At 36.4% G+C, this 23,622-nt stretch overlaps 1 protein-coding gene across 26 annotated transcripts in view; it reads left to right on the forward strand.

Annotated features, from left to right (window-relative positions):
• The first annotated feature begins 20,975 nt into the window (after positions 1-20,975).
• col13a1 (collagen, type XIII, alpha 1) overlaps positions 20,976-23,622 on the forward strand; it is a 105,999-nt gene continuing 103,352 nt past the window's right edge. For all 26 annotated transcript variants that reach the window (XM_051917116.1, XM_051917124.1, XM_051917132.1 and 23 more), the window contains exon 1: positions 20,976-21,610. In XM_051917116.1, the coding sequence (XP_051773076.1) occupies positions 21,326-21,610 (285 nt within the window). In that variant the 5' untranslated portion in view covers positions 20,976-21,325. The remainder of the gene's footprint in view (positions 21,611-23,622) is intronic.

Raw genomic sequence — 23,622 nt, forward strand, 5'->3', positions numbered from 1 at the left:
GAATGAACCTGATTGGTTCTTGCACGTCAAGCAAGCATGTGAGAGCTTCCGTTTACCATATCTGACATTTACCATATCAACCATTCTACCAATCTTTGAATGTTATAATGCTTGATAAGGACAATTTTCAAAGAATTGTCAAACATCGGTTGACTGAACTTTATGAACTTGTGTATATTACATCAACTGAAACGTGATGTAATATATCCTTAATTATATTTTTAATTAATTTTATCACCAACATTTTTAGCATAAATGTAACAGAATGTATTTGAGATTACAAAAAATAAATGTGTAAAAAAATTTAACTGAATTCAAGAAATATTCTGTCATTTCTAACAATTTTCAAGTAAATATAAGGATTTCTACACTATTTAACATTAAAAAAATGATTGTAATTTTAACTGTAAAAGACTGTAAAAATTCAACAGTAAAAATTTGGTTTATGTTAAGTATACTATGCACAGGGATAAAATGTAATAGATCTAACCTTACATTTAATGTAATTTTACAGTAAAATACTGTTAAATGTACATTTTTTTTTAAAGTAAAAAGAACAAATCATCTTATAAATTACAGTTAAAAACTGACATTCCCAGAATTTCCTGTGTGACACTTCACATTTTCTTCATTTTTTTTTCTTTCTTACTTATCAGTTATTAGGGTTTTATGTCACATATTTGTTAAATGAATTTTTATTGCATTATTTTAGTGTCGTTTGTGTTACCATGATGGTGTTTTTAATGTTATTTGTGTGGATGACACGATGCGCCTTCTACAATATCAGTATTTACCTCAGCTTGTGGAAAAGTAACTTGCGATGACCTTTGATTCATCACAGGGTTTTCTCTTTAGCATCAGTGTTATTATGGTGGATATCAGTATTTGTTAAAAGTATAAAACAGATTTAGGTAGCAATGGCCTTGCTAATTCAGCAGAAAAGGGCTGGAATTTTTACAGTTTTAAATTAAAATTTACAGGTTGTCCTGTAAATATGTTTACATTTTTTACTGTATTTTTACTAAATTATTCTGGCAACCACAGCTGCCAGTTGTTGTTTTTGTTTTCTGTAAAAAACAACAGAATTTTTACACAATAAAGTGCCACAATAAATGTCATATCATAAAATGTTTTTGTGCCATTGGAAGTTCTGCTGTGAGCGAATATATGACACTTTTTTTCAAAGTTTTCCTTTAATGTAAGCCTTTACAGTATGATCAACATTAGCAGGTATATCCTGAACTGAACTTGTGAACTTCTGCTGCACACGAACTTCTTTGTGTCCATGTTTCGACACTTTTCCCCCTGCCCCGATGGTGTACCTATGATACAGTCTTTGCACTTCCTCTCTGTGTTGATTCGGGCCTCTTCCTGTGCCCTCTGGGGTCCAATAATTCACTGATTTTGGGGTAGATTCTTAATATTTTCTTACCACCCGGTTTCGTCTCTGCCCTAAGCTCTGTTTGGCTCTGTTGTATACTTGCTTGGTTAAGTTGGTTCTCGTTGTGGTTAAACTGAATTAAAGATGAGGTAACCGGAGCTGCACAGTAGCACTGATGCTGCTTAGCTTTGGGAAAATTAAGTCTTTGTGTTCCATTAAAATCTCATTATGTCTTGCCCCTAAACCCCAAAAGCATCCCACCCACTTTGCCAAATGGGCCCCGTTGTGCACCACACTGCAAGCACTGGTGGAATGTGTAAATTCTTTGTTTATTGCCCTGAAAACACTTAACCCTCTTTTTGACCCAGGTTGGGTACCGCATCCATCCCTGCGGACATGCTGAGATTCAATGACCCAACTACTGCTGCAAATTCAAGTGGAGCGTCAGAGCAGTTCAGAGCACTGACTACTCTATACAGCACTGCTTATCCTAAATAAAATAAATGAATATATCTCACTTGACCACTGTGACAAAGATCAAACGGGTCAAATAAGACATTGTGCTGATAATTTATAGAAAAATGACAGCCATTTTGTTCACTTATGATAGAGCTTTTAAGATACATTTAGCTTTTCATTTTACAATTCTGTGCTGTGCAAGACAGTCGTCAGTCATCAGTTTGTCCACACCCTTAAATAAAAGGAGTGTAAAAGCCATCTGGGATCGGGAAAGTCCCGGCATATTGCCTGGTTAACCCATTCACTGTGTTTGGTGTGATGATCCTCTTGATCATCATTGATCATCAGCCTCAGGAGGTGAAACTAAATGTTTTTAGCTGTTTTATTTTACATATATTATAAATGAAGTTTGCTATTTGGGATTTGTCAAAAAACTGCTTACAGTTTTGTTACTTTCTGGTAATCAAAATAAATACAATTTATTAAAAAAAAAGGTCTCGTTGGTATTTAAAATTAGTACAGAAACTGACAACCACTAAATGTTTTATAACCACCTGAATTAATCATGAATTACAGTAGGAATACGTGTTAATAAAGCATTTATTAACACACTGAGTTACTATTACAATATGTCTATAAATGTACATTTAAATAGTTTATTAATCATTTACTTACACTTTCTAAATGATCTTATGAACCACTGACAACTCCTAAATAACTGGTTTGTAAATCATTTAAATAACTAAATAATGCTAAATAACTTAATTTAGAAATGATAAACTGATCATTAATAAAGTATAAAGATAAAATTATTAAACACATTATAGATATGCTTATAAATCAAGAATAAATCATTTACAGCTTATAAACTGCTTACTAATGTCTATTAATGTAGGGACAATGCTTTATAAATGATGAATTAACTATTTACTAATGCTTAACTACTGATTCATAGCATGAGTTATTATAAAGTGTTACTGAAAGTTCAACTCTCTTACTTCAGCAATTAAAAAAGAAAGAAAGAAACACAAATAACTAAAAATACATTTTAACAACTAATAACTATAGTAATTTTTTGCTTATTCTTATGGTTAAATTGAAGCGTCAAAGGTCAGTAGCAAAATCACCGGTTAACATATTTAATTATTGCAGGTTTTCATAATATTCTTATTATTTAATTATTAAGATTGTACTGTATTCATGGAATTTGCCCTCCACAGAAATAGAATAAGAGAAATTCTGAGAGAGAGAGCTTGAATTTGCTAAATAAATGGCAATTATACTTCATATCACTATGGCCTTGAATAATACAATGGATACATTTGGAGTCCTAAGTAGGTTATCAAATAGGATGCAAAGGAAGAACCATTTTAGTAAAAGATACCGAAATTAACAGATTACTTAAATAAGTCTTGTTTGTTTCCCATGTTCTGGCCAGTTGAAGGATAATTATTCATTACGATACTAAAAGGGACAGTGTAGAGTTGTATTGTAAGAATGTGAATTTAAAATACGGTAAGATGGGTTGGCAGGAGGGTGTTTTGAGCAATTACTGGACCAGACTTTACAGCAACAACAGTGTGTTGAGGAGGAACTTTATACTGAGAAACACCTTAAGAGCAGTAAAGCTCACAGCACCTGGGCTTTAATAGGGGAGTGCTGTTTGAGCTATGAAGAACCCAGCAGGTTGGATTTCTCTGGGCTACAAATTTATGACATTGCCCTTATTTTGCCTCAACACTAAATATAAACAGTGACAGCTGAGGTGAGATAGAGAGAGTGCTTCGAGGAGTTTGTGTGGAATTTGATTTATGCCACGTGAAGACTAACAAAGCCTTTAATTGGGTGTTCTGAGGGCAAAGGAAATTTATAGAGCAGCTGCTTGTTACACAACAGAATAGTGGTTTATTTTCTTTTTTAAAGTCTTGATGGCAGGGGGGTGAAAATACAAACAATCTACGCATCTGCTTCTTATATAGTTATATGAACTGCGACAGTAGTGCTAAGGTATATAGCTGTACTGGACATATAAGACTCTTTTCCACCATCAAGCCAAACGGTTCTCATTGTTTTAAGAAATACAGTGCGTATTTGATTCAAGAGTTGGAGACAATGTGATATACTGTAGGTAAACACTGGAGCAAGAAGTGCCACCAAAAATGATCACATCATATAGAGAGGTAAAAGTTACCAAACTAGCTACAAAGGACATTTATAGACATAGTATTATGTGTAATATAGCAACATATTATGTGGTTTAATGAGTTAGCTATGTACCTTGCTGAAAAAAAGCCATGTAGATACTGTAAAAATACTGTAATATACACTATAAAACTATCACATCACTACAGGCATTTCACCAGCACCTGGCTGGGAATGGTTTGGAATCACACCGTCCTGAACCGTGCATGTTTCTTATATTTCTACCTGACTTAAAGGAATAGTTGACCTAAATATGAAAGTTCTGTCATTATTTACTCACCCATGTTATTCCAAACCCATATGCTGTTATTTTTTGTGTGAAACACAATGACTGTTTATAGTGTCTAAAATCACAAAACAACAACAACAACAACAACAACAACAAAAACACCATAAATGTATACTAAACGTGGTCCATAAGACTTATGCGCTATATTATAAGTCAAGTGATAACTTTATGTGAAGACCAGAGTTAAATTTTAAGTTGTTATTCATTATATGTTTTATGTCTTTCAAAAACTCTCCTTTTGTGTTCCATTGAAAAAATAAAGTCAAACAGTTTTGGAATGACATGAAGGTGAGTAAATTATGACAGAATGTTTGCTTCAATCGAATACTTATTTTTATGTCACAAATCATCAGTGTTGGGGGTAACACAAGTAACGTGATTTATGTAATCAGATTACTTTTTTGAAGTAACGGGTAAAGTAATGCATTAACAAATTACAACATTTTTGAGTTACTTTTCCAAGTAAGTAATGCAAGTTACTTTGTTTTCCCATTTATTGCCTGATACCTCGTCTGTCCTCATGTTGAGAGAAATCATGAGTATGAGCAGAGGTGTTGTGTGCGCTGTGTGAACATGATGGCTACTGTAGAGGTGGCTAATTCGTATGAATTCGTACAACCTCACTCGTAGAAATTAGTATGTTTTTTGCTAAATCATACGTATTTTACGAGTTGGCAAATTCATATAAATTCGTACAAACGACCTACCCCTAACCCCGCCCCTGATTTGTTTAGACAAATCATTTGAATTCTTACGAATTAGCCACCTCGTAAAATACGTACGAATTGGTTGTGAGATAGCGTTGGCATCCTCAAAATGAATAAAAACAGTAAAATTCAAACTCAGAATATTACGCAAACCTGCAATAATCAACTATGTTAAATAATGCAAATATACTTTATGTATTTAATCTCACTTTATTAATCAATGTGTTCGCTGCTGACCTTCATTGCAATTCAACCACATAAATAAACAAAAATGATTTTAGTTAAACAACACATCTGTTTTTTTTAAAGCTGTTACGTGTCTTGGAAAAAGGCGGTTGCTAACAAGTGGCTAAATGGGACTGAGACTGTCGGAACATTAAACATCATCACGCCAAACAGGTAAGCTCAGTCCGTTTTACAGCCTTGTTATGCTTATAATCGTGTTCTTATAAACTATTCTAACTCAAACTTTCAGGGAAAATGGTGACGTTGAAATCGTGGGACTGTGGTGTAGTTGGTTTATATCATAAACTTTTGTTGATCACAGAGCTTATTTTTTGCGATCCAATCCAAGAAGCCTATGGAAAAATCCTATTGGGTTTTTGTCGAGGGAACCAGTGCGATGCTAACAGCCGATTGGCCTACAAAGTGGCCTACAAAATCGATTGGCACGACTCTATTCTTCTAAAAATCCAGAATGGCAGCACAGCCGAAAGGTTTGTTTGAGCTGCGCCCTCTATTGTACAGGAGTGAATGTGCATTTCCTTCAGCCTGAGGCTTATTCATTGCACTTTTGGTGTGAAAGGGCCTTTACATTTGCCAAAAATGTAATGTAATTTAGTTAAACAACACATCTTAGCACAATGTACTCTATAACAAATAGTTATGACAACTCAAAGTGTTGCAGAGGATAAATGTGGTCAGGGTGAATGGCTATATGCCGGTATTTCACTGATCCCCGCCAATCTAATTTGTTTCTCAGGGCGTCTGATTAGCCCTTGAATTGCTGTGATTACAAGTAAAGCTCTCATGTTTTCTCAGCTGACAGTCAGTCGTATCTAGCTGCAGGCTAGTAATTAGACATCCTCTGCCCTCTAATAGTAAAAACATGGCCCAGCATTCAACAACTACATTTAACCTGAATTATCTCTCTGTAAAGGGGCATGTTTACTTTATAATGCTAAGTAACCTTACATTATAGAGTGCATTGTGTTAAATGTAGTGTTTTCTGTTAGCATGATGTATTCATTAGAGGAAAGTGAATTTTCACTAATTTCTTCACTTTTTACAGTGTGTAAAACTTTATCCTGTTATAATGTTTATTTGACTTTTTTATATTAATGTTGCAACTTTCCTTTGTGACAACTAGCCCCAGACTCCTCTATTCCCCTGACTCAGTCCTCCTCCTCACCCAAACTGATGAGCAAAAGCTTAGAATGGGCCATGATCTCAAAACCAGCTGGGAACAAATGTGTCCTTTGTCTCTGCCGCTACAAAAGGTGGGTGAAAGTGGCCAGGACATTTGTTTATTTTAATTGCTATAAAAATCCCTTTTCTCCCCGAAACACAAACATTGTTGTTCAGTGCCTGTTAAGGGATGAGGTGGGTTTGGTATTTGGTTTCTAGAACATTTAATTTTATATTGCCAAAACTGACTTTAAATGTGCTTCTTTAAGGCACATGTATATTGATGTGTGGATATTTAAATTTCTTCTTATATATCCTGACTACAGGGTGACCTCACATTACCAAATACAATTTGTGTAACTTTGCATAAGGAAATCTTTTCTTATGTGCAAATTTGTGGTGTTTTTTCATGTTAAATCCTGTGGGAGATCTCTTTACCAGGCCCTGATTCTTATTATATTCTTTGTGCTGCTTTTAGAGGAAAATCTGAGGAATGGATTTAAACATGGTAACACGGCACTGACTACACTCTTATTAATTGCTGAAGGAATATGTGAATTAGTTAAAATAATAATAATAATACAAAAAAAAAAAAATACACACACATGCACTGTGGGGGGTGAGCCCTTGTGAATAAGAAGCAGCTTACTTTTACTTAAAACAGTACTTATGGCAATAATGTAATTAGAAAGAATTTACTTAGGTGTGAACTAAATGTAAAGTTTTTAGACACTTAAAGGGTTAGTTCACCCAAAAATTCTGTCATTAATTACTCACCCTCATGTTGTTCCAAACCCGTAAGGCTTTCGTTCATCTTAGGAACACAAATGAAGATCTTTCTGATGAAATCTCATAGATTCTGTCCCTCCATTGACAGTCCATGCAACTACCACTTTGACACTTTAAAAAGTTCATAAAGAGATCGTAAAACTAATCCACATGAATTGAGCAGTTCAGGTCAAATTTTCTGAAGAGACACAATCACTTTATATGATGAACAGATTGAATTTAGGCTTTTATCCACATATAAACATTGATCAACTCAGTTGTGGTAAAAGGAAGCTCAAGCATGTTTGCTTGACATGTGAGAACCAATGAGGTTCATTCTCGTGTTACACACCATGTTTGAGCTTCCCCAAGACCCAATGAGGTTTATTCTCGCGCATCAACCTGTTTCAGTACACCTGAATGTGTATTTTCAAGCGAGCCTGAAGAGCGTGATTAGCTTGTTCAGGTGTGTTTGATTAGGGTTGGAGCTAAACTCTGGGATGGTGGGTCCACAGGAGCAGGGTTGAGGACCTCTTTAAAGACAACAGAATTTACTAATAGACCTACCTATCTATGTGTAAAAAAATAAAATAACGATGCTGCCATCTTTCTAAAGTCATTTTCTTATTAAAGATTTCAAGTACACTACAAGTGCACATTACAGTTAAAGGGTAGTTAACCCCAAAATTTAAATTATCCTATAGTTTACTCACCCTCAAGCCATCCTAGGTGTACTGTATATGACTTTCTTCAGTCAAACACAATCAGAGTTACATTAAAAAAATATTCTGGCTCTTCCAAGCTTTATAATGGGAGTGAACAGTAACCAATATTTTGAAATCCAAAAAAGCGCATCCATCCATTTTAAAAGTATACAGGTTACTAAAGGCCTTCTGAAGCGAAGCGATGCATTTCTGTAAGAAAAATATCCATATTTATAACTTTATAGACTATAATCACTAGCTTCTGGTAACGTCCATCCGCACGTTCAAGAGAGTCGAGTTCCAGCGTATGACGTAGGATGTAGGAGTAGCGCAAGCTTAGCTCAAGCTCCTCTGACATTTCTCATTAAAAATTCTCATTTTAGACTTCTGATTCATGACCAGTGTTTTGTTTTGCTCTATCCTCTGCGCTTCCACGTACGACAATACGTCATGCGTCAGGTCAAAGTTCACTCTTCTGCCGGAATCCATTCGCATACGGAAAAGCCAGTGATTCTAGTTTATAAAGTTATAAATATGGATATTTTTCTAACAAAAAGGCATCACTTCGCTTCAGATAGGCCTATATTAACCCCCTGGAGCCGTATGGATTTTAATGGATGGATGTGCTTTTTTGGCTTCAAAATATCTGCTACTATTCACTCCCATTATAAAGCTTGGAAGAGACAATATTTTTTAATATAACTCAGATTGTTTGACTGAAAGAAGAAAGTTGTACACCTAGGATGGCTTGAGGGTGAGTAAATTATAGGATAATTTTCATTTTTGGGTGAACAAACCCTTTAACCACACTTATTTTTCATAAGACTGTACAAAAAATCTCAACTCATTATATTTAGTTTCTTTTTTGCATGGGCTTTTTGGAGTTTTACTTGCTTTCCAAAAGTTGAGATAACTCTGTTGCTAGTTTGATAGTCATTTTGAAAACCTATTTTTTTTCAATTATTTTTATTTCATAATATCGAAAAAATGCATGGTCGAGCTGAATGAAACAGTAAAACATTGCTGTTTACAGTGCCATAGAGATTGTGGATCATAAATGAACGCCGTGGAGGAAAGAGTCACTCCTTAAACATTCCATCATCATCAGAAGTACTTTTGCAGCTCTCAGAAAATAAAGTCCCATCAAGACGGTGAGGAAAACAAAAGGGATGTCGTTCCCCTTTATGAATAGACAGATAGCGGTGTAGAGTTACAAAGCTTTCAATGGCCATTCCAGCTGAACTTTGTTCAACTCACAGCTGTCAAGCTCAGAGATGCAGAGAAGTCTTCACTTCATCTTTGAAATCTATTATCACTCAAACATGTGTCATTTCTTGTGAAAGACACGGCCGGCCCATAGTGAGCCAACACTCCTACACTGGACCCATCTTCTTCCTTTAAGGGGGATACGATCGGTCAGAAGAATGACAGGCTGTCTGCTTCACGTATCATGAAGTTTAATGTTGGAAGTGCCGGAAGCATCCATTTCTCTGTCCTCCCCCTCTCCACACCTGTTCAGACTGCTTCCTCTCTACAGCGCCGATGATTTGAGCAGCAGCAGGTTGATGGAAAGCAGCACACATGGTCAGACACACATGCACACACACACACAGCTATGTTAGCTGGAGGTCAGCTAATACATTGCATATGGACAGTGTAGTGTGCACGAGAGAGCTTCTCAGTGTCTTCTCTTTTTCTCCTTTCACTGATTGGAAGCCAATGCCTTTCACACCTGGTCATTAACATGGCCGGAGAGAAATGTGCTTGGCGCACGGCTGAACATTTTATTACACCATGGAAGAGACAATCTAATGTTTCTAATGCGAAAATGTGTATTACAAAGTCAGCTGCTGTGGGAGAAAAGCGCAGAAATCATTGTTAGTGTGAAGAAATGTGATGATGACTTTTCCCAACAATGCTCAACAGTCATAAAAAGGTTTGCAAACAACTTTGGTCACTTTAAGATCTGGTTTCACAGATAGGGCTTAGATTAAGCCAGGATTAGGCTTTAGTTCAATTAGGACATTTAAGTAGCTTTTACAAACATTACTGGTGTGCATCTTGAGACAAAACAATGGCAATGACATATTTTAAGATATGTCAGTGCAAGTTACTTTCAGTTAAAACAGCTCAAACATGCATTTTAGTCTGGGACAGGCTTAAGCCTTGTCTGTGAAACCGGGGGAAAATGTTTGAGGGGCTGTTTACACGACACCATTTTCAACTAAAAACAGAAAACTTTTTATGCATTCTGGCCATTCATTTACACGACAACAGCGTTTTGGTGGCCTGAAAACGCAAACTTTTGAAAATGGGTTTCAAAGTGCAAGTTTTTGAAAACGGTCTCCGTGTAAACAACAAAAACACAAATCTGTGAAAACGATGACGTCATGCACATGCGTATTACATGTTCAGTCCGTTTCATCGCCATCTAATAGCCTGCCAGCAGAATACAGCGTTTTTAGTTATTTTCATGGATTCGTATGAATTGGGGTTTGTTTTGACAATGGTGTCATCTGTGGAAAACTCAAAGGAAAAACTTCTACGTTTTAAGCATATTGTTGTCATGTAAATGTACCCTAAACGTCATTGCCTTAGATATAAAATATTGAACAGCTACGAACCACCCATGGAAAGGCATAAATGTATGACTATTGTTGCATTAGAAAACAAAATGTCAAACAAAGTGGCATTTTTTAAAGAAAGATTGCTCAGGCAGATTTTTCCCCCCGAGCAAAGCGTTTAATAAAAACAGATATACTGTTCAAAATTAAGTCAAAAGTGTCTTAGACAAGTTCATGTTGATAGTTAACGTGATGAACTACACCATTATTTCTCCAAGGCACCAGTGAAGTGAGAGGAACTGGCTTCATACATCCAAGGCATTTCAAATATATCTCAGAAAAGTTATTTAAATTAATTCTGAGAAAAGATCTAGGATCAATGTGTAATTATTTGATTATTTTTTATTTTATGTATTTTATAATATGTAGATGTCAGTTTTTCCAGAGCTGATGTGATGACACCTTACATTACCTGAAACATAATCTATTATCACCTGCAGTTCATAACCCCTATGTGTTTAGCATTGAGTAAACTGGCAATTTAACTGCACAATAACAGCAAGAAAAGGACATGGACTCATGGGGTGGAGCAAGGAGGTGAGAGATTGGAGGAAAAATTACAGCTGTGAAAATAGCCCATAGATCACATGTTACCAGACAAATAAGCAAAGTGATTCAAAGGATGCACTTTGACTTAATATAAAGGATACGCAGCATGAGAGATTTCGGCAGCATTAAACTAACACACTGATCATGTTCAAATGATTTTCACTCCACTGTTTGTTGTCTTTTCTTCTTTACAGTAACAAGTGCTCCACATCTGCATGTGTACCTGTTTCTAATTTGTTCTTACTCAAACTTTATTAACCCTGTAAAGTCTGACATGAAACAATAGACCTAATATTGAACAGGTTTATTTAACCTTTAGGCAAAATATATATACAGCATTTTTTTTTTTAAGTTTTTTATATAGTTTTGAGTATCATATTTGATACATCAGTCTTTTATTTCTCATATACTATGATTTAGGAGAACATGGAGCTCATACTTGTAAAAAAATGCAATGATTTTATTAAAACTGAGCCTAAACTGAGCAAAAATATGCAATTTGTTGCAGTTGCTGATATTTATATAGACAAAGTAAGATGAAATTCTGATATCTTATCGTACTGTAAATCAATGAGATCTTTATAACTGTATAGTAGATTACTTACATAAAATGCATATAAATATCAGATGTCACTATATCTCCCAAATAAGACGATACTTAAATGCTAGTTTAATGATTAAAGCTCTGTAGTTTTAATTCTAGTGTTCAAAACATATACTTTAATGCAGTACATTGATAATAGGGAGATAAACATTCCTCAAAAGACTTATGTATCATATTTGATCATTTTTTAACATGAAAGTGTTCCTTTTTAAATCTTACTAACAATACAAAATGTATTCTTATGTTTACATTGTACAAATTAGTAATGGTGGACTATTTTAAGGTGTTTACATGAAAACGATGTACAAAAAACGAAAAAGTTTTTACTTTCGTGTACAGACAACGATGTCAAAAGGACCCCCGTTCACAAGGATCCAACGACTAAAAACGCTGTATTATGTTGCCAGGCCAATAGTTGGCAATGTCACTTTGTAAAGAAACACTACGCGCTGATAGACTGAACATGCAATACTGCGGAACCCCGGACATGACATGCTAAATCGTGCGCACGATTTATTAATTCATTCCCTCGATTTACTAAAATGTGCGCATGATTTACTATTTCGTTCCTCGATTTATAAATCATGCACATGATTTATAAATCGAGGGAACGAAATAGTAAATCGTGTGCACGATTTAGTAAATCGAGGGAACGAAATAGTACATTGTGCGCACGATTTAGTAAATCGAGGGAGCGAATTAGTAAATCGTGCTCACAATTTTTCATGTGTGGGGCTCAGTATAATACACATGCCCATGACGTCACAGTTATGGAGACGATAACAGTATTGTTTTCAAAAACCCAATTTCAAAAGCTTGTGTTTTCAGGACATCAAAACGCTGTTGTTGTGTAAATGACCGGCCAAAACACATAAAAAGTTTTCCGTTTTTAGTTGAAAATGGTGTCATGAAAACAACCCCTCAGAATTATACTAAAAGGCTTATTACTTGCTACAAAAGTATAAATATAAATCAGATGACAGAAGGCATGTAAAAGATTATGTATAACAGATTTTGATCATGTTGATAATTTAGAGGCCTTGGAAATAGGCTAATACAAATATGACACAGTAGGCTTTATAGGGTTAAAGACAACTAGACCTAAATAGACCCAACAGTATAATTGCAAAAGGGAGGGTAAGAAAACCAGAATGACGGAGCACCAGCAAAGATGAAGAAAGATGAACAGGTTCATTTAAATGGTCTTTAAAGTCACACACTACAATAATAAAATAATAGGATCTGATTGAATATGCATATGGCCATTAAAGTGCTTCAGATGAAAAGGAAGCATGTGAATAATGTCATATCCCCCCCCCCCCCAGTCTTTTTCTTACAGTAGTTTCCAACATGATAGATGTGCCAAAGAGCATTTAGTCAAAACCTCCAGATGAGTTTTGAGTCCACCTATTAGTTATTCTGTCGACCCTCTCTTCTATTTTGCACAAAAGAAGTTGGCAAATGTTCAGAGCGCACTCATTTGTACAGTAGATTAAGAGCAGACTGTATTAGGGATCATTATTTTAGGTCAGCTTGTGCCAAAGGCAGACAGGTGCGTTCATATAGTGAGTAAAGTGCTGATGAAAATGAACAAAATCCTCTTCCCTTTGAATGAAAAAAAGACGAAATTACCTGACCATAAGTGCTCTACAGCCTGTAATTTATTTGATGTGGATGTCAGCAATACTTTAATATCCAAAAAGAAAAGAAGTTGAGGGTGGAGCCGGGGGCCTAATTATAGAAGTGTGAGAGAGCCATACAGACTAGAAGGGGCCTGAGGCTTGAGCTAACCACTGTAACCCAGGACCAACCATCCTTTGCACCTCATGTCATTTAAAAAAGAGGGCAGCTCTGCGTTTTGGCCTGTCTTCACTGCGGAGAGGCAGGGGAAATTAAATGAAAAAGGCGTGCAGAAAAGCTTGCACTCATTAACATCTGCACAGGGATTAGGACACTCTTTTAACACGTGCAACCCATAACAGTCCCAACATGTAATAATACAGAGCTGGAAGCCGAGGTAGTAATTTTGATATTTAAGAGCCGCAGCTGTTTGATAGGCTGGTTAGCAGTCATGTGAAAACGCAGAGCCAGGAAGATCAACATGTTTTGCATGATGGTTACTCAGCATCACGAAAAGTTCAAAGGAGTCACGAGGAATCAGATTTTCTTTGATCTTTGACATATACACTTATAAAAATGAAAATGAATGTGCCTATGAGGTGTCAAGCTTCTAAAATGACAAAAAACAAAACAAAAAAAAAAACAGTAAAAGTACCACAACGCAATCCAATGGATCACAAGAGGACAGGCGAAAAAGCACTCAGCACTGTAGCTCATTTCTCAAACAAAGGGACTGTTTCTTAAAGTACAATCACATTAGCAAGATTTCGCTGTCAAAAAGGTTCATTGTATATTGTCAATAGTGCAGTGATGTATGAAGCACAGATCACATAGAAGTCACTTTCAAACCAAGCGGCTTTCTGATGGTCAACTCAGCGAATCTGTACTAACTGTTGATGAATCTGCATGCATGGGAAAATGTTTCACCCTCACATGAACTTTCCAAACTGTAAGACTGGGATGGTGGATTACTATTGAAATGACCTGCGAAAATTTGCTGAATAATTTTTGGTCACCCCTTTAAAGGTAGGGTAGGCAATTTCAGACAGGCTAGCAATAGCAAGCTAGCTTTGAAAGCATGAGATCCAAAGCCACGTCTCCTCCAAAACACATGAACACACAAAGCAGTCTGCAAAACATCACGAGAGACGCCATGTGTTTAAATGACAAAACACATTCACTTCTACATATGCCTATTTGTCAATCAGAATATATTGTATAATTCATGATAATAATTTGTGAATATTTTGAATAAAAAAGTCATAGTGTCGCCAAGGAAATAATACGTTCTAAAAAAAAATGTTCTAAAATAATGGTCACCATAAAAAAAAAAACCCTCATGCTTGAATATAGATCCCCTAGAATATAGATAGAATATATATATATATATATACTTTTTTTTTTTTTATAAATATATACCTGTTTTTCCTACATTTACTGAAAGGGTGTGGAATAACTTTTGCACTTTAATATATGATATATGATATCTGTGTATAGGTATGTGTGTATCTCTATTTCTCTGTATTTCTGTTTTTCTATATATATATATTTTTCCTTTTTATTTTATTTATTTATTTATTTTTGTTTTGTTTTTGTTCTGCCTACTGGCTTCCTGTTATGTAATCTCACCTCTCACTTTTTCAAAATAATAATAATAATAATAAATAAATTAACATAAAAATGCAAAAATCTGAGTCACAGCTCGGAAATACACATGATTACAGGCAGGTAGGACGCCGTATAGTTGCATTTGGACTGTTTTGATTCTGAGACTTCCACGGAAGATATGTGTACATTTTTAAATATTTCAACCACTTCTATTAGTAATTGCTATCAGGATGTGAAAAAAGTGTTTATTAAAAAAAATTGCTTACTCTACCTTTAAAGGCACAACATCACAAAAAGGGCCATTTCATTTAGAGTCAGGGAGAGAGATTATATATTATAAGAATATTTAAATAAAGCATGATTGAAGACTTTTATTTTTCCCTTGTAAGTAGCATCAGAATCATTAGATACTGAATATGAATTTTTAAACATTAAAACTGAATATTAAAAAAGAAAAACCACCTACTGAGTTAAATATGTTAGTTGACCTGAACAACTAATTTTTTAAGGTCATCCATATGGGCCATTATTTGTGTTTACAAAGAGCTATTCTTAACAGCGTAATAAGTGATTACATTTTAATAAGACATCATCAAATGCATATGTGGTTAGTGAGTCACTGCTGAAGTTGGAGGCATAAAAACCTTTGAGAATCACTTCCCATAATATTTATCCTTCAGCACCACACTCTAAAAGATCTCCTGACCACACGATAAATGCACCACAGTTCTGATTTCTCAATCATCAACGGAGTAATCTTGAAGCAGACTGTTTAGTATTAGGTATTAGTTTAGCAGGCAAACATGTCTTTAGGGACCTAAATCTTTTTTTCCGTTCAAACGCAAATGTGACCAAGACAAGTATGCCTATTAAGTAAACGAATAACCTGTTCTATCACAAGAAGGATGGAGAAAAAGATTTATGAAACAATATTTCTGTCTTCTTCAAAAATGTGATGATGCAGCAAATAATTGTAGTACATATGAGAAATCTGGAAAACACATGTCTCCCTTTAGATGTATGTACCTAAGCTACATTTCTTGTATATGGTAATGCAGTATAAACACAATAAAATTTTCACTCAACAGATCATTACTGCTGGAAAACGTGCTGTACTCTCAGAATAGCGTAATAGGTTAAATACTGTCACTCTTAACAAATATAAAAAGAGATTTTTTTTTTTTTTTTTTTCTAACAAAGCCTTGGCCTAGAAGATTACAGGCTGTTTGGAACTTGATTTGAAGATTGAAGGTTATAAGCCTTGTGTAGTTAATCTAGGACAGTATGATGAAAGATTTAAAATTATATTGGTCTTTCTATGTGCTATCTAAGGTGTTCAGAATGGCTGGTGGTTGCTCTAGTGTTGCTAGGTAATTGCTAAAGTATACTGGCTGGTTGTTAGGGTGTCTTGGCTGGTTGATAAGGTGCTGTAGATTAAATAATAGATCTAAGATGATTCTAGGCTATTGCTAGGGTGTTCTGGGTGTTTGCTAGGGTGTTGTTAGGTATTAGATAGATAAACTACTTGGGATTGGGACTGACCCTGAAAACAGAATTTTGTTTAATTTATTTCATAATATTAAAGAAATAATGCAGGCCCGAGCTGAATGCAAGACACTAAAACATTCTTCTTTACTGTGCAAGAGAAATTATGGATCATAAATGAACACAGCTGAGGAAAGATTCACTCATAATACATTGCATCATCCTCAGAAGTACTTTTGCAGCTCTAACAGAAAATAAATCCCATCAAGACCGTGAGGAAAACAAAAGGGATGTACAAAAATCCAAAGCTCCCAATCTGTTAAGCAAATATTCCCATAGACAGACAGACAGACAGACAGACAGATAGATAGATAGATAGATAGATAGATAGATAGATAGATAGACAGATACTATAGATAGATAGATAGATAGATAGATAGATACTGTACATAGACAGACAGACAGATAGATAGACAGACAGACAGACAGACAGATAGACAGACAGACAGGTAGATAGATACTGTAGATAGATAGACAGAAAGACAGACAGACAGATAGATAGATACTGTAGACAGACAGACATACAGGTAGATACTATAGACAGACAGACAGACAGACAGGTAGATACTGTAGACAGACAGACAGGTAGATACTGTAGACAGACAGACAGACAGATAGATAGATAGATAGATAGATAGATAGATAGATAGATAGATAGATAGATAGATAGACAGACAGGTAGATACTGTAGATAGATAGACAGAAAGACAGACAGACAGATACTGTAGACAGACAGACATACAGGTAGATACTATAGACAGACAGACAGGTAGATATTGTAGACAGACAGACAGACAGACAGACAGACAGGTAGATACTGTAGACAGACAGACATACAGGTAGATACTATAAACAGACAGACAGACAGGTAGATACTGTAGACAGACAGACAGACAGACAGACAGGTAGATACTGTAGACAGACAGACAGACAGGTAGATACTGTAGACAGACAGACAGACAGACAAGTAGATACTGTAGACAGACAGATAGATAGATAGATAGACAGATGGGCCAAAGTGACCATATTTCTTAGAATCATCTAAATTTAGAGCGAGAACACACTGAATCTTTAAAGATCCTTCACTGTCAGTGCCCATACAAGGACACTGAACTCACTGCATGATTACTAAGTAGTTGACCAGAAAATTGTCATGTTCAAATTGTGTCCAGATGCCCTTACATTATGGTGAACCAGATGAAATGGCTCTGCTTTAAGAATGTGCTGGGATGTACTTGTGAGAAAAAACGAATAGTAGGGGCTGTTTCCTCATGCACTGATACTCTCTGCAATGTTGAGAATTTAACCTGTCTGTTAAAAGACATTTTCTAAGTTTCCACAATCTGTCACAGATGTATCTGACAGTTTGTGTTCACATTTAGTCAGTATTTCTTCCAAATTGATTTCTTTCTTGTATATATTCAGCAGGGTATGTATAATTGTGCAATGCATTGCACAACAATATTAGATCATTTTGAACAGGCAGTCTATCACACTCATTTCCAGATTAATTTTTCATTCCTAAAATCAGCTGGCAATTACATTCAGTTCATTCGGCTGCTTGGACACTCTCCAATTCACGTGTAATGAACCTCTGTGGGGCCATCAGAGCCTCAGATGTGGTTGATAGTGGAAGGACATCTCTTAGTTTGACTAAAATCACAGCTGCACAACCTGGGCCAGGAAATTCTCTATTAGCTTTTTAAAGCTTTCTGTGGGCCCGTGGAAAACGTACTATAATCTAATCTGCCCGTGTGGTTTTGTAAATGTAATTAAAGCAGCCACTGCTTGAGGTCGGCGATCTTGATTCTGAAGGTCCAAAGCTCATCTGCTCAGCTAACCGCAGGCCTAGTTGCTACAGACAGCAAAACAGCAAACAAATGAAGTAGTAATTATGACTGGCATGACCTTTAATTTACAGATTAATGAAAAGCTATTAAAAGAGGTATTTTGAAACCAATGTAAAAGCCTCTACACATAAATATATGGCTGGCAAAAAATACAAACACACTCTGAGCTGCCAGTTTGACAGAAAGTCAACGCTCACATCCCTGCGCTCGGGCGGTCTTTGCGTCAGGAGCAGAATTAGATATCATTCAGTACACTCTGTCAGCCCTTTGCAGTAGCTGTGCTGAGCCAAATACTCCCCTGACAGCCAACTCACATGTGTTTTGTGGACAGAGGACAATTCTCCTTTTGTCCTTGTGCGTGGACTGCCTCGTTCTGGCTCCTGTTTTTTGTGTCTTCTTTCTGGTTTAGCCTAGAAACATTCTTCTTGAGAGATATTTGGTGATAAAAATGCAATTTAGCTTTGTCCCTTAGCTGCAGACTTTGATTAGGTGGGACAATTTGTTGTTTGTTTATCAAATAAAGAGCCTTTCCTACTCACTCCAACTCACTCAACACAGATTGTGATGAAAGGAGAGAATAATCAAAGAGTTAGTGGTGGAGGTGGTAAAGATTGACGAGGGGGAGGCTAGTTTTTTTTTACCTCTTGCTGATAAAGTTTTCTCAAACAGATCAACCAGATTCAATAGGAATTTACAGCCAACTGTCAAGAAGATACAAATTGCTAGAGGAATGTTTTGAAAGGAGCTTTTTTTCTCCATTCTGTCACCTCATGGAGTTTGGATTCCTTTCCACTGTCGCCTCTGGCTTGCTTAGTTGGGGAGACTTAATATTCAGTATTCAGATGTGTGAACTGATATTAGGCTAACAGATCTACCGTTGTGTTGGGTTTTGCTCAACATGATGGTAAGTGGCAGATCAGTGGGCTTGCTGCAGTTGAATATCTAAGTAAGAGACGTCCTTTGTCCCAGACGAAACCTTAAATACTATGTGGAGTACACAAGATAATTTAATAATTATAATATGACCGTGTGGTGAACCTATGAACTCATATTTAAACAGCTATCACTTTGTGTTACACATATCCTTACAAGTACAATTTTGGCTGTATTATTTGTGTCCCCTTCAAAAATTTCTCTTGAGAAATGTTATGTTTATTGTCCCCCCCCCCCCCAGCTGTTAGATGAATTTATGCCCGTGCCAAAAGGTTGCAGGTTTGAGAATCATAAAGTCAATGAACCGTCACTGCTGTGTAACCCTAGGTTGTTCCAGAGGAATTGTCCCTGTAATAAGTGTACGCTAAGTCATTTCGGATAAACGGATGTCTGCTAAAATGACTACTTACTTGTATCCAAGGCATTCATTAAAAGGAGGGACGGGAAATCAGACATAACCGTTAGCAGCGTTAACCTACTTTGTGTTCTGGCTACAAAAGAAACCTAGTTTAAAACAAACAGTTTTAGATTGTTGACTGATTGATCCCTTAAAGGGATAGTTCACCCAAAAATGAAAATTCTATCATCATTTACTCACCCTCAAGTTGTTTCAAACCTGTAGGACTTTCTTTCTTCTGCTGAACACAAAAGAAGATATTTTGAAGAATATGGGTAACCAAACAGTTAAAGTGCCCCAATGACTTCGATAGTATTTTCTCACTACTATGGAAGTCAATAGCCATGTTTACATGTACACTTTTTTGACCATTCCAATTAAAATCATTAAGATTGAAAGATTCGGTGGACTGTTTATATGAGACGTTATCTAATCCGATATGGTGTTTACATGCGCCGGCGCTTTCAATCGGAATGAGTCTGTGACGTGCACAATAGCCTATTTCCTGTTTGCCGCCTTTTTTATTTCTGTCAACATGGAGTTCCATTATTTCTTATGTGCACCATTTTTATGTAAAGTGTTGCTCTTAATCAAGAAACAGCGTGAATTTGTAGCATATTATGCTGTAAGGTAGGCTATGAGGAAAAGACGGGTGCAGGGAGCTGACCTTTTTGGTGGCTGCGCATCTCTAAGGAGCATCTCAATAATACCCCTCCCTCCTCTGAAAAGCAGAAGCGCATGATGAAGGTCCATAGTAATGATACACTTAGTTCCTTCAGTGTATTTAATAAATGTGTTGTTTTAGTTTTACTCCAGTTTGATTTTGCCGCTGCCATTTTGCATTCTGACGACCCTCGACCTCTTGATGTGATGACATAGACGCAAAGCAATCGGTTTAATGCATTTACATGGCAGAATTTTTATTTTGTTCGGTTTATCCCACCCCTCTCAATCCGATTACAATTTCATTCAGTTTTGGGCATTTTTATTACGATTGAGGTCTTTGGAGCATTTTCATTCGGATTGGACATTTAAACCGATTACAATGCTCTATGTAAACGCATCTTATTGGGGCCCATCAACTGTTTGGTTACCCACATTCTAGATGATGCATTCTGACTAATTTGTAATAATGTTTTGGTAACTGAAACGTTGTTTGAAACCCCCCGTGGTTATCATGTCCACTTTACACGTTGATTCAGTGAGTGCACCTAAAAATATCGTATATCCAGAGCCGGATCAAAGCCGGGGTCAGCTCCTCCGTGAATCCCGCCCTACCGTTTAGCCTAAATAAACCGAAAGGAGGGGCTTGTCCGCGACAGAGAAGCGAAGGGTCCCGTGGTGAGCGCTGCAGAGCCGTGTAGTGTGTGTGTCAGGTTTCATTCCGAGAGAGACTCAAGCGCGCAGCAGTCAGAGAAACCCGTCAAATGGCACGACCGAAGCACACGGACTCCCACTAGAGCCGGACCTCACTGAACCAATATCTCCATGCACTTGAATGAGCAGCATGCCTCTGTTGAGGTCGCTTTGAAGATTAATATTTTCACGTGAAAAGCCGTTTAACTGCCTGAAAGGAAAACTTTAATCAGTTTATTTGAACAAGACCCTGCTCTGCCTTATAAAGTGGTGGATAAACATTACATTGCCTATATATATATATAAGCTACGTCTCACAGACATGGAGGACATGAAATTGCGAGTATCACCTCAGTCCAGTCGGGAGAGGACCTGTGTTCAGCATCCCTGCCAAAAGCGCATTTTGACGAACTGGAAGGACGTGTGTGCTATCTGCGTGTGTTTGATCTCGTTTGGAGTTTGTGTGTTGCTCTACCTGAGGACGTCGGATCTGCAGTCCAGGGTGCTCAGTTTGGAAAAGGACAGAGATCCCCGTATCTCCAGTTGGATCTCTCTGGAACAGGTGGAGCCCGTCCTGTCGAGTCGACTGGATCAGATATTAGAGGAGGTGAGCGGTGACCTTTATTCTTCAGATATTTGTAATAATATCTAGTCATACTTTATACAAGCTATTTGCATGAGTCATGAGTACAGAGCGAAAGAGAAGATATTCGTGATCCCACCTTGTTGACATGTTGTATCCCAACGAAAGGTAGAAGAGCGTTGCTCAGAAAGTTTAAGATGTTTGAGGTTGAAGATGAGGAATTTATTTCTGGAATTACGTTCAGGTGTGTTAAAATATGAATTTAAAGGAACTGACGAGCTAAGCTCTAAATCTCCTCGTCCCCGTGTTAGTTTGTTTACTTGTCCTCGTTTGTTTACGCACTTTCACTGTGCACATTTGAGCTCTGGGGACTGAACAAACGCGCATGCACATGGATCAAAATAATTATTTTTTTCTGTGCCCAGTTTTTTTTTGGGCTTTTGCTTATATTATTATTTTTTTTATTATTATTTATCAATTATTATTTGGCATTATTTATTTCCTTTAGTAAATTGCCGTTTTAATGTATTTGTGTGCTTTTTGTGCCAGGTCACTTTTTTCTCGTTTTATCTCACTTAGTCTTTTATACTTGGTTAAATATAATTGCGATAAAACAAACTGACTTCTACTTCTGTTTTAACTCTCTACTGACTTAAACAAACTACTAGATGATATTAATTAGCTTATTAGTTAACATTAATATTTCAACCAATAAATGTCATTAGGTGTCTCACATGAGTAGGAAATGATTAAATCCTGATTATTAAATTACATTTGTTAGATGCTGTAGCTTTCCAGATGCCAGATCAGACTCTTTTACATGGCTCAAATTCTCCACATCCTATTTAGCATTGCTCTAGAACAAGTGTCTATAAATAACACAATCGTATTGCCAAAATTTCCTTCTGCCATTTTGACACATCCATTAGTGTAACTGTCTTAATAAAAGGACACATAATTGATATGATCCGGTAGATGAACCCATATAACTCGCATCTGACCCATTGGATTTTAAAAGAAATCTGTTGTTATAATAAGGAAATCTGCTACTGTAAGCTATGACTGTTGCTGTTCAGTAAAACTATTGTTTGCAGCATGCAAAACCTGCTAGAAACATTGTGTCACCATACGACCACCTGTTTTACATCAACAATCAAGCAGTTAGGGCTCTCACCAGTTTCAGCACTGGCTGAGCACACGTCATCTGTGTAGAATAGGATTGAGCTTGAAGTGGTGAGGTGAAGAAAAGTGAGATATATATATATTTTCAGTGCATTGCCTGCGGCCGTGGTCCCTTCACACTGGCCTCTGGTGGATCACCACCTAGCTGCGTGTAAAATATTTGCAGTGTTAAAAGTATCTTGGGTATAATTTTGCTCGGGGAAAGGCTACCATCTCACTATCTGCGGTTCATAAAATAATAGAGTCTGCAGAGGATGATGCAGGTGGATATTTAGTGTGTTAACGAGACTAAGCAGAATGGTGTAGAGACAGAAAAGTGTGAGTCAATCTGAGGTTGAGTGTGATTACAGTGTCTGAATAATGTTGAGTCATTTACAGGTGAATCTCACTGAAATCTGTCAAACACATGTCAAAGAAAGAAATGTGAATTTTCTTTTTGCATGCATTATAACACGACAATTAAGCATATTTTGCCACCCCATTTTAATTTGGATAATGCAAAAAAAAAAAAAAAAAAACTGGTAAAGAATAAGAATCTAATGAGAATTATCCTTCAGAATAATTTAATTTGCAAAAAGTATATATATTATAGCAAAAAGCTAAGATAAACTCCAGTGTTATCTCAAGGGTGTTCTGTTATCAAGGGCAAATGTTTCTCATAGACATATTGACTACTGACATTTCAGCATCAACATAAAATTGCATGTACGTCTTGTAAAGCTGAGAAACATATACATTGGAAGTGCCTGTTGAAGTTTAGAAAGGTGGCGATTTCACAATTTATAACAGAATGTGCCGGAATGTCCTTTAGGGGTGTAATCAAGATCTGGTGAGGCGGAAAGTAGAAAAACGAG

This window comes from Ctenopharyngodon idella, chromosome 13 (genome assembly GCF_019924925.1).
Source record: "Ctenopharyngodon idella isolate HZGC_01 chromosome 13, HZGC01, whole genome shotgun sequence".
NCBI classification, from domain to species: domain Eukaryota; kingdom Metazoa; phylum Chordata; class Actinopteri; order Cypriniformes; family Xenocyprididae; genus Ctenopharyngodon; species Ctenopharyngodon idella.